General features: G+C 38.9%; 1 protein-coding gene across 1 annotated transcript in view; it reads left to right on the top strand.

Annotated features, from left to right (window-relative positions):
- The window catches only part of TSPAN12 (tetraspanin 12), a 58,977-nt gene extending 54,028 nt beyond the window's left edge, over nucleotides 1–4,949 (top strand). The window contains exon 7 of the mRNA XM_077807830.1: nucleotides 4,635–4,949. Within this exon, the coding sequence (XP_077663956.1) occupies nucleotides 4,635–4,940 (306 nt within the window). The 3' untranslated portion in view covers nucleotides 4,941–4,949. The remainder of the gene's footprint in view (nucleotides 1–4,634) is intronic.
- The last annotated feature ends 7,911 nt before the right edge of the window (nucleotides 4,950–12,860 follow it).

Raw genomic sequence — 12,860 nt, 5'->3', positions numbered from 1 at the left:
GCACCATATTTTCAGTTGGCAAAAACATTTTCCCCATGAGTTTGATTCTCTAGTTTTGGGTTCATTCAGCAGGCTTGTACTTTAACACCGGATGCTGCATTTTTAGAGGTAACTTAATAGTCTTTTTTTATGCTGAAAAAAGTCTGTGTTTGGATTGATGGTCGTCATTGACATAGCTGCTGCTCAATGCAGCTGTGCTATAATTTTCTTTTGAGAAATGTCTTGAGCGTCTTATTCTTGAAGAGTCAGAATCCTGCACAGATGGCATTGTTAATGAAAGGAAGATGAGTTACCTGTAACGCTGCTGCACAGAAGATATGGTCTTGCCGGAATCTTACTTCCCCACCCATTGCTTTGCAGATTTTGGAAGTAACCTTTTTCTGAGTTATTTTTCCTCTCTCACTTTTTTTTTGCCTTCTGAGCTATTATTTTTTGCATATGTTGATCTTTGTGAATTGGTTTTCTTTTTGGGAGCTTCACTTCCTGTACAATTGAAAGAATAGACTAGAACATTTGAAGATCAGCGGTCATCAGAGGGTGATGTAAGAGCACAGTAGTGGGCTTGGTGTGCTCGTTACCTGCCTTCACTAGGTTAAAAAAATATAATCTTGAGAGGTAGGAGAGTTCAGCTGTTCTAACGGTAAGAAGCTAAGGCCCAGGCATAAGAATCCTGAAAGATGTTATCTTCAGAGAAGCAAAATTACAGGTAAATATCCTTCCCTTTTATAACCTGATGGACTCTGATTACATATAGGAAGCAGATCTGTTAGCTAAGTTGATGTCATTTGTACATAGTCACTTTCGGTGTAGAACTAAACTTTTTGAATCTGATTTTCATTTACACTATGGCCACTTTTCAACACTGAGTGTTAAAGTGGGTGTAAAAGTATTTTATGCCTACTTTAGGGCCCCTTTACACTGCCAGCAGTGTAAAATGGCCATAGTATAAATGAGAATAAGGCCCTAAATTTATAGCTTTGCAAGCTTGAGAAAGTAATACTATACTGAATGATAGTTACAAATTGTAATAGTTGGTATTGTGTTGTCACTAATGTAAGAGCTGTTCTTCTTGACATAGATTTTTACTTCAGCCTAGGAGAGTATATTTATATGTCCTTTAATTGCAACTTAAAAACTCTGAGTATATCAAATATGCATAAATAAAATGTATAAATTGGGGATAATGGGAATGGCTGGATAGGTCTAGTTTTGGAAACTGATTTGAATGTGAACCAGAGCAGAAATGTAAGAGCATCATTAAGTGGAAGGAGGCAGCCTGGAGAGATCTGGTATAAATTTGCCTTAGTTACATGTCTGTACTGCAGGAGCTGTACAGATTAATGCTATTGCTCTCTGATGCTGATGTTTCCTCTAGACAGCAGATGAACTGAATTTGAGTACTGTGTGTAAGCATTTTTTAACTGTGACCAGCATGCACTTAGTTCCTCATAAGTGATCAGAAAATATTAAATCAGCTAGTTTCTTCACAGTTAAAAACAAATTTGGAGCAGCATAATTGAAACAATATATTTTGCTTAGGAAAACGTGCCCAAATGACTTTCTTGTTCTGTATCAGTTTGAATTAAAGGTCTTTTGCTGCAAAGATTTTTGTTTTAAAATTTCTTAGAAGCCTAAATTTGCTTTTTGTTCTGCTCTGAGTCTCACCTCTGTTAAAGCATTGACCGAATGAAACTGTTGAAAGTCTGTGTTGTATTACTGTGGTTAATACTGGAAAGATGTCAAAGTCCTTTAATGTATTCTGACATAATGTTTTCAGAATACATGGAATAGTTTATTCATTACAGATCCGAAGTGAGGGACCTGTTGACGTCGGTGTGAGTTTGCATGTGAAGCACTTGTAGAATCAGGCTGTTAGTCAAGTAAGCTGGCATCTATGACGGTGGCATTTGAAATAAATTTTGGTTTCTGGAAGCTTTTAACATGACAGGAATACTAACGTGGTCATGCTCAGTGTTAAAAGCCTGTTATTTTGGACAGTTACTTATTTGTCATAAGACTATGTGGAATAGATTAGTAGGGTCATAATCACAGAAACAACATTTTGAAAATAACATGACCAACCCGATGGCTTATCAAAGTGTCCTGTTGGTACTAGTGGCTGTGTGCTTCCATCACACTGTCCTGTGAAGACCTGTGTCTCTGTGAATTTCCCCTCACTTGTCCTGTGCAGAAGACCCACCTTTAAATCTCTGTAGAGTTCAGGGGTGGAATAGAGTTGGGTTGGACTGAAGGAGCTGAAGTGCTGCTCTCTACAGCACTTTCCCTTGGGATTGATTTTAATGTAGAAATCTGGGCAGGGATGAAATATAGTTTGCAGTTGTATTACCTCCTATTGGTTCCCTGTGTACAGTTATTACTGAGCCGCTTCAGAAAGGCCCTGCCTGTGGCTCTTCCTGGACACATCCTGCTAGGGTAAAATGGCCATCCCTGCAGGACAGCTCCCTTTCCCACAGATCCATGAGATGCTTGGCCAGGACCGGGGACTGGATGCCTGGGCTTAAAAATCTGTGTGATCAACTCTCCCCAAAACTCCTCTTTCTCAAGAGAGACTGGTTCAAGGAAGATTCTGCAAGGCTACTTACTTATTTTTTCTGCAGAGAGAAGACAGTTAGCCTTGGATATTTTGATTTGGGTGTTTTCCTGTAAAATTGTCTGCATCAGCAGTTATCAGACTGTGGTCCAAGGAGCACTTGGTGATGGTCTGCAGAGAGCTCAGTGGTCATGTGATCTGGACTCTGCCTTGATTTTACATTTTAAAAACAAGTGAAATGCAATAATTTCTTAATAGTACTTTTCCATGTCAGGAATGGCTGTAGCTGCATGCTGGGATATTATGTCATCATGAATGGGAGGAGAGGAGCTACATGCAGAGATCACCTCAATAAGATGCTAAGGGCTTGTCTTCAGTGTAGCTAAATCGGCATTGCTGCAATCGATGCTGCGGCATCGATTTAGTGGGTCTGGTGAAGATGCGATAAGTCAATGGAAGAGCACTCGCCTGTCGATATAGTGCGGTGTAGAGACACCGCTGTAAGTTAATTTAAGCTATGTCAACTTCTGTTACATAACTTACGTAACTTAACTAGCGTAACTTAGATTGACTTACTTAGTCACTGTAGACAAGGCCTTCGATTGCGGTTCTTTTTGACAGGGAGCATCTTTTGTTCTGTGTTTGAACAGCAACTTCCACAATGGGCTCCTTGTCATGACTGGGGCTATTAGGTGCTATGGTAATAGATACAATAAATAAGAAGGTGATGTGGCCTTCAGTATAAAATGTTGAAATAATTCTGGTTGACAGAACAGCACTGAGGCATTCAGACCAGTTTGCTGAGGAAGAAGAGTGATTTTGGGGGAGGGATGAGCACCAGTGCTTTGTGTGTCGGGAGGCTACTTTGCTATGGACTGGTAAACTTCATCAGTGCAATTTTTCACAATATTGCTCTCGTTGCTGTTTTTTAGTTACAGTAACTGACAGTTTGCGTTAAACATTCTATGACCCAAGAACAAAATGTTTTCAAATAGACTGAATATGTTACTATATGGTAAGTAGCAGTAAGATGCTCAGCCCAGTACAAGATATAGGAATAAAAACGGTCCATGACTTCACAATTTAAAAATCACAAAGATGCTTTTATGTACAGATGAGCACAAAGTCTGGTTAGTTTTAGAGTATAGCCCTGGTGAATTGCCATAAGTATAAAACATACATGGGTGGGTTTTTTGCAATGAACAGAGGCTGTTAGTTGAAGAACGAAGAGCTGGAATAGTAAAAATGTACTTTGTGAGTAAGGAAAACTACTTGTATCTAATACTTTGGAGAAACTGATCACAAATCCTTCTGTAAAGGTTACCTCCCTTTAGTGTTTCCACAGTCGGAAAGACCATTTGGCTTTGTACTGTGACTGAAAAGCATTAATGTAACTAATTTTATCCACTGTCTAGGCTCTTTCTACAGAAGTCAGGAGCTCAGAATAAGAATATGATACATAATGTATGTAGCTAAAAAACTTGAAGAGTCTGGGGAACGCCATGATGAGTTTATACAGTTTGGCAAATCTTTGTTTAGGATATTGGTTTAATTTTGATTCATGGTATTATAAAAATATGTTCTGTTTGGAAAAATCAAAAGGGAGTTAAAACGTTGATCTCATTATTAAAAGCTTAATAGCAACAGCTTTAAAAAAAGCTTTATAGCAATGGACTTAAAAAGTCTAAAGTCTGTCGTTTAGAAAAAAGAGGAGTAAGAAAAGATTTGATGGAGCTGTCTTAAATATTGGAAAAAATAATTGAGTTTGTTTTCAAAATAAGCAAGGTTGATTGGATCACAGATCAGATGAGCAGAGGTCATGAGTGGAGAGAAATATGGAACAAACAGATCTCTGGGAGGTTATGTGAATTAAATCTATGAAAGGATTTTGAGACAAGATTGTGGAAAGGGAAAACAAGCAAGCAAAGCAATATTACAAAGCGTGGTTTGAAGAATAGAAATGCGACCCTTGATGGGTCAAAAGGACAATAGTAGATACTATCTATGTGTAAAAATAAGCATTTGGAACTCTGAGGCAGATCCAAATAATGTTGACTGTCTTTTTTATCTTTTTGTTCCATAGGGTTGTGGTAAAAAAATGTACACTTTCTTGAGAGGAACGAAACAATTGCAAGTTCTGCGATTTCTAGGAATCTCTATCGGAGTTACACAGATTCTGGCTATGATCCTCACTATTACTTTGCTGTGGGCTCTATATTATGACAGAAGGGATCCTGGGACGGATCAAATGATGTCCTTGAAGAATGACACCTCACAACACCTGTCATGTCATTCAGTCGAGCTGCTGAAACCCAGCCTGACAAGGATCTTTGAACATACCTCTATGGCAAACAGCTTTAACACACACTTTGAAATGGAGGAATTGTAGGAGATACAAATGAATGTGTGAAGTCACAAAGTTATGGGGCTTTTGTTTTGTTTTTGTTTTTCCCCTGTTCTGTCTCCTGCATTTTTAAGTATACCTTTCTGTTTCAGAAAATGGCTAATGAACAGACATGGAGATAGCTCCATGGAAGGACAGTTGATCAAAGATCTGTCTCTCAGCTTCTTCGAGCTATGAAACCATTGTTTTGCATATAAAGCACCATTTACTGGATGCAGCAATATTTAGCTCATCCACAAGATGTACAGCATAATAAGACACTGATATCTACACAAGTAGATAGAGACTACTAATGACACTTTAAAAAAAAAGAAAACATCATAGAAAGTAGAAAGATAACGGTCTTCCATAGAAATGTCTATATTTGAGAGGCAAACAAAATGGACTTTTGAACACGTCTACTAAACCATTGAGAAAATGTTCAGGGATATATGTGAATATAAATATATGGGGGGTTTTGTGTGTGTATATATAGTAGAGCTACAATTCAAGTAAATGGGTTTAAAAATGGCAACATCTGTAAAAAGAGTAAAATTTTCTTTTCTTTTTTCTTTTTTTTAACAGCACCTTTACTTTAGCTGTTTCATTTAGAGATCGTCTAAAAACCTCTATTTTTATCCTAAGATGATTGTTTAATTTTTAAATTAAAATACGTTAAACAGAGGTTTTAAAAACCATGAATATGATCAGTATACTTTATTATTCTAAATGTGACCTAATATGTAGAAAATGTTTTTCAAAACAGTATGTTCTTTGGACTGGATAAATTTAGTAAAAATAAAACATATTTTCTTTCCAAACTAGGGATCAGTATGAGAGTAGCAAATCTTTATAGATAGACCCCTCTTTCTCCTCCTCCTCCTTTCTGCCCTCCAGATAAAAATGAAAGACTATAAGGAAATCAATGATCTACTGGTTTATTGTTCTGGATGCAATTGCAATAAATGTAATGTAAGAGTAAAGAAGGAGAAATTTCACTCTAGCCTTTTCTTCATTGAAAGTTCGCTGTTCACTCAAATTGCCAAATGGCAACAGAGTTAAAATCTATTTATTGAGGTGGGAAAAGTGCATTTTACTGTATTTTTATGTAAATGTTTATTTCAAAGGATTATTTTTTACAGTCAGACAAGTTCTTGAAAAATGTGTTTATTCCAATAACAGTGCTTTGTGACAAATGGGGTTTTTACACAGTATTGAAATTTTAAAGTTTTTTCCACTTGTTTTGGAACTGTGTAGGAAGAAAAAAAAAGAGGTGCTCTATGGCAGCCAATAAAATCACTACTGCCCAGAATTTTGTGATGGCTTCTTTCTTTTTAAAGTTAAAGAGAGTGGGTGCTTTTTTCCTAGTAATTTAACTTTAAAAAGCTCTATGTTAAATGTCCTTACTGCTGTCAGTTTGTCAGTATTGTGTGTTTAATGTTAAACACACAAATGTTAAACGTAGATATTAGCTGTGAATTTCATTGTTTTTTGACCTTTTCATAAAAGTTTCAAGTGAATGGGAAGCTAGGGAGCCAGTTCAGAGTTTAACCTTTTGTCACTGATATGTGTGTGTGCTTAATTCCTCTGCAGGCATCACTCTCTGTGGTGAAGCTCCTGCTATGGGCTGTCCCAAGCCAAATTACATTGTAGTTTTTGGACTCCACCTTCTGAGTGATCATGTTTATATCGGGAGATAATGCTGGAGGGAAATAAGTAGGTTTTGGAACGTCACTGTGATGCAAGGAAGTTATTGAGCCCACTCCCCCTAGTCCCACGTCAGTCAAGGTTTCTTCGGTAGCACTTTGCCATTACTAAGGGCCATGGATGACTGAGATCAAAGGGGGATGACTGAGATCAAAGTTGTCCAAGAAATGATGCTCTCTTAAGAGCAGTTTTCTCTTTTCCTCAGTTTTGTATTCTCTATTGCATTTCCTGTAATGCTTTTTTTTTTAATTTAGAACCTGATCCTGCAAACACTTTCTACCAGGCTTAGTCCCACTGAAGTTAATGCTTCTCTCCTTTCCAGCTGTGTTATGAGGATTTATTTTATTAATGTCTGAGGCACTCAGATGGACACCTTAGGGAAGTCTATAAGTAGAATAAATACATGCTTTTGAATAGGTGGGAAATCCACATAAAGAACACTCTTTAGTTCAGAGTGTCTCTCTAACTCTCCAAGTGATCTCATATACAGGTTGAACAGGGGCTGGTGTAAGAAAGGCTCCCAGCGGCTCCCCACACAAGTGGATCTGCAGGGCTGAAGAACTACTGCCAGAAAATTCCCTCTGGGTTGTTTCTGACAGAAAAGAATGAAGCCATCAAAGCGTGGTGCCTTATATTCTTGATATGGCTCTTGCGTGATTGTGATTGTTTCTAAAGGTACCTCTACATTGCCACAGCTGGCCCAGGCCGGCTGATTTGGGTTCCCAGGGCTCAGGCTGCTGTGCTAAAAATTGCAATGTAGACATTTGGGTTCAGGCTGGAGGCTGGGGTCTGAAATGCCATTATGGGGTTGGGTCTGAGAGTCTGGGCTCCAGCTCCAGCCCGAACATCTATATTGCTTTTTTTTTTTTTTTTTAACCCTGCAGCTTGAGCCCTGTGAACCCAAGTCAATTGACCAAAGCTCTGAGGCTTGGTGCTGTGGGTTTTTTATTGCAGTGTATATGTACCCTAAGGCAGCTGGTAGAGCTAATACTGGTATGGACACCTCCTCTTAATTCAATGTGGGTAGATCATTGCCAATAGAATGAGAGGGGTCTCTGTGCCATAACCAGATTTGACCCTGATCAGTAAGGATTCTGTTCGTCAGTTGGCTGTGTCAGTTTGTCTGTTGTTCTGTTTGTCGGCTTTGGCATCTGTAGAAAAAGTCATATGTGAAGTCTGTATCATAATGCAAACACATACATGGGTCAGATTAAGGTTGATCAGGCAACCATAATTCTGGGCAGTTCCTAACTTCTGACTTCTTGACTCTGCAGCCTTAATAATGTTTAATGTTTAATAATGTTATAATAATAAATACATATAGTGGAGGAGAGGCCTGTGTTCAGGGGAAAGGTTCAGAGGAGTTTGCTGGGTGATAGCTGCTCTCTCCTCTTTTTCAGTGAGGGTCACAGTCTTGGGAGTCCTTTTGGATCACCAGCTTCTACATCCCGAAGCAGCATCAGCGATATCTTTCTTCTCAGGTGTGCACTTTACTAAAATTATCCATGCGCATATAGTCTGCAAATTGTGCAGTGGCAGGTGGGCTACCCTCAGCAGCTCCTCAGAAGCATCAGTTAGTGCACATCATGGTCATCTGCTACAGGATCTTTCCGTGTGTAGGACATTACACCTGTGCTTTATAGACTTCACTGATTCCTTATCCTAATTACAGGGGGAGGGTGTTGATCTATATCAAAACCCTACATCAATTAAATCCATGCTAATGGACGGACCACCTCTTTCCCTGGACACCATTGCCAATGGAGATGAGTATTCAGTCCCTATATTGGGATTTGCTGATATTTGAAAGTGGCTGTGATGGAAACTCCCCAGTGGTGGGAGTAGAAGTGATTTAAGGAAGTGTGGAGGGGCATCTGGCCATCTGTGCCCTCCCCGGCCTGCTCCCTTATCAGAGCATCCGGGAACTCACTCAGAGACACCGGGCCCGTCCCATGGCATTACACAGCCATGCAGCCACTACTGGCCCCAGCATCAGGCTTCCAAGAATGAAGCTTTAACATCACAGCCCTCCTGGAAACCAAACAGTGGCGAGGAGGTGCACGCACTTAAGTGAATCCTCATGTCTGAGCCAGCATTTTAACTTTTCTACCTTCAGTTTTTGGACTCTTGGCAAATATTGACTGGTAAGATTCTTCCTCCCACACTCAGCCAACCCTTCCTTCTTCAGTGTGCCAACCCCTCGTCTTTCCTGCATTCTGTTGTCCACGTCTCCCCAATGCAGCACTACTCCCCAAAGTTCCACAGCCCCTACCTATGCAAGCCACACACACAAACACCTCTGTGGGAAGTCAGTGGGACTACTCACATGTGACAGTAAGTCGTGCATAAATGTCTGAAAGGTGCAGTGATGACCTTAAGTTGTGGAGATGCGTCAAGTGGGACACTGAAGAAACCACATGGGTAAATTTACACGGGGCAGGATCAGGCCCTGTATTTGTACAGCATGTAGCATAATGGGAACCTAATCTCAATTGTAGTATCTGGGTTCTACTGGAACATAAATAGTGATAAAGGCAGGGTATTTTCATGAGACTGCCCTTGACGCTGAAATTTACTTTCCCCAGGGTTCTGCCAAAGCTTTAATTTCTTGGCCATAAGTATTGGCCAAGGTTTATGTATTTTAGTCTTTTTGCTGGAGGGAGAATACTTATAAACTCTGCCTGCAGTAAACATAGCTAACTCATTTTGTAAAGTGCCACATACATTTTAGGTAATAAGCAGTAACAACAACAGAGGCCTTTTGTCACTATACAATTAAATGTCTTATACAGATGAGAATCCTGGTATCACTTTTGATGTTTTGACCATTGGAATATTATAACATGTGTGAAGCACTGTTGGTGAAATGAGATATTTAATATAGCATTGCAAATCTTGCTTCTGATTGAGTGAGTTTCTTTAGATGGTTTGGAATGTCTTAATACTTCACACCCATCTGTTCACTTTGGACACAATTCCCATATCTTCCTTAGATATCAGTGCCTAGATGCCACAAAAATGGATGCTTTAGAAATAGATAAATAACCAAGATCGACAGACAGATGGTAACTAAGGGTATGTCTACGCTACCAGCTGGATCTGCGGGCAGCGATAGTCTAGACGCGATAAATCGATTCCCCGAGTGCTCTCCCATCGACTTCTGTACTGCACCACCACGAGAGGTGCAGGCAGAGTTGATGGGGGAGCAGCAGCAGTCAAGTCACTGTAGTGAAGACACCGCGGTGAGTAGGTCTAAGTACATCGACTTCAGCTACGTTACTCACGTAGCTGAAGTTGCGTAACTTAGATTGATACCGCCCCCCCAATGTAGACGAGGGCTCTGTAAGCTAGATAGATAACCGAGTATATCTTTCAATCTATATCAATTCTAGATATGTAGGCACTTGTATCACCCACTCCCCTCTCTGGTCTACTCATGTCTAATGACTACATTTAAAGATCTAGTGTCAGTTCCCTTCAGTAGTTGCATTTGGTTGCTGCTCCAGGAGAAAGGATGCAAAATACACTGCTATTGGCCATCTGATCAGTTGTATGAGTAGAGGTTTGCTTCAGTAACTATGGTTGCTCTATGCAAAATGTGTATTATTGGAGGGAAATAGGTGAATGTGTTCTGAAAAATAGTCTACGTGCCATGGAAAAACAAATAAATACTGACCCCAATATCCATATTTTTGCTATTTACTCACCTACCTAGAAGACTATTTCCCTCCCATATATATGTCCTTTTCATTATGTTATATGTAGGAAAGTCCTCAGGAATTTAATGTTTCTGTGGAACTGAGACTTCAAATGCATAGAATCTCAGAGAGTGCTATGCTTTCAAGAGGGGTTTTTAAATTGCAGGACAATCAGTCTATTAAATTCTATGGGTTGGTTTAAAAAAAAAAAAGCTTGCAGAAAGGACACCCTCTTAAATTCTAAGGGTTTTTCTGTAGGGGAGCAGTCTAGAAGAGACTGTTAACTCCTTGGAACCAGTAAAATGGCATGCACATCAATAGTACCATATAAATGGTTAATAAGAGGGAATTATTTGCATTATTTTCTTTTAGAAGAGAACTGTACAGTTTGCCATCTGCTATTACACTAAAAAGAATTTGACCATCTTAGCAAGAAGATTGTAAGAATAGAGCTTGATGCCAGCACTGAAATAATGTGGCATCCAGGCAGGTTCAGCAGAATTGTTCTTGCCAAGATGTTTTCAAAAATTGTCATTTTAAAGGGTGGTTTTAAAAATAGGTAAGAGAGAGCTCACCTTGTTGACAGTAATTTAATAGTCCCAATTCTATGGTCCACCTGACTAGCTGACCAGCTGTGCATGATCTAGTCCTGCCATAAATTGGAGCAGCAAACAGGCTGTTCTAACCCTCACCACCTGTCAGTGACCTTCCACATGGCCGTGTCAGCAGCCAAGGAATACATTGCCCACGTACCTCTTTCCACCTGGCCACTCCCTGTGCTGCTGGCTGGCAAATGGGGTGGCAAGGGAGTCCCTATGTGTAGCTTTTTGTACCAAAGAATCACTGGGCCCGTTGTCTCTATAGTGATGTAAATCTGTGTACACCTTGCACTTCAGTTGGATCATATAGGTTTGCTGCACACAAGTTGGCTGTTCCTTGAATCTGGACAGGAAAATGTGCTCCATGAATAATAAGTTACTGAAAAACCAGGTTGTCCCGTTGAAGCATGCAGATCTTTTATTTAAATATTCCTCTGCTGTCTATTCATTCAGCATAACACATGTATTATGCTGTCTTCTGAAATATGTTAAATGAATTTCAAACAAAATTGTCCAAAACAACAACCTTGGTTTCTTTGTATGATACACAGAAATAATTACATTTCATTTACAGCACAGATGCATTTTACACAGTCATCAACAGTCATTCACTACCAAACAGCAGTTAAATCACCTCGAACACCAAAAGAATGATTATTTTCCAAATTCAAAATAAATTAATCAAAGTGATATATGGAAATAGGAGACAGGAATGGCATTCTGAAAAATCTTGCCAAATTATTTCTTAACCTGTACTTTAAAAATGAATAAAACTTGTAATCGGGGATGTAACCGCTATGCAAATATTGCTGTATTGCAGTCTCTTTAGTCCATATGAAAAATAAAATTAAGAGGCCAAATTCTTAAACCCTGTGTGATCTCAGTGGAGTCCATGGGATTGCACAAGGTCTAACTCACTTCAGGGCTTATCCCAAATGGTTTTCAGCAACTGCCATCTTATATTAGTTTCTGGATGTAATTAATTAAGAAGCACCATGTGACAAAGAAGAAGCTGTATTAGATTGTTAATATCAGGGCAGTTTTCATATGAGTAACTGCTTCAGCAAACACTAGGAACAAAGCCAGTCTCTTTTTTCATGAGTAATTATGAGTAGACGTAGGAAGCAAGTAAAAACTAATGTGAACCCAGCTTTACAACACTGTAAGAGAGGAGATCAAAATAACTGATTTCAATTCAATTACTTGACGCGTTCACTGGTATCAGTCAGTGAAAATTCAGTGTGTTGATTCCTTAAATGAAATTCAAGTTTTGATTTCATTTATAAACACAGTAGAAACTTGCTAATTTGCACAAATGAATGGGAACGGCATAGTAAATTAACCAAGTTTGTGAGTAAGTGAACAAACTTGGTGAAAACAAGGATCACTCATTGCACAATATACTCTCTTCTTTTGTCAGGTGTAATTGAGTTTTAATTTATGATAATAGCATAGTAGTGAATATTCTGTAGCATATTTTGTAAAAATAAAATCTCAGCCCTCATCACAGCATCTGTTTTTAAATCTTTGCTTACAGATAAGGCGAGACGACCAACTAGTTGTGTGAAGTAAAAAGGGTGCAAATTAGCAAGGTTCTACTTTCACGGTGTATTTCCTCTTACTATAAATGTTAAGCTCAGTCACGAGAGTGGTTAGTAATTGGTACCATAAAGTATGAAACATACAATATTCAAACTGTTAAATAACTATGTTTATCACTTGTGGTAATGTCTTCTAATGCATAGTGCCTTTTGATTGGCATATATATATATTTATATGGAGCCATGCGGTAATTTCTGCTGATACAGTATTTCTACTATAAACACCTACTATTTCATGTGCACATCATTTTCAAGATGACAAACCTCTTAACATTCTTGTCTTCTAGTAAAGAAAACTGCAGTTAGCAGAAACCTTTTGGT

This window comes from Eretmochelys imbricata, chromosome 1 (assembly GCF_965152235.1).
Source record: "Eretmochelys imbricata isolate rEreImb1 chromosome 1, rEreImb1.hap1, whole genome shotgun sequence".
Taxonomy (NCBI): domain Eukaryota; kingdom Metazoa; phylum Chordata; order Testudines; family Cheloniidae; genus Eretmochelys; species Eretmochelys imbricata.
This window is presented reverse-complemented; position numbering and strand designations above follow the sequence as displayed.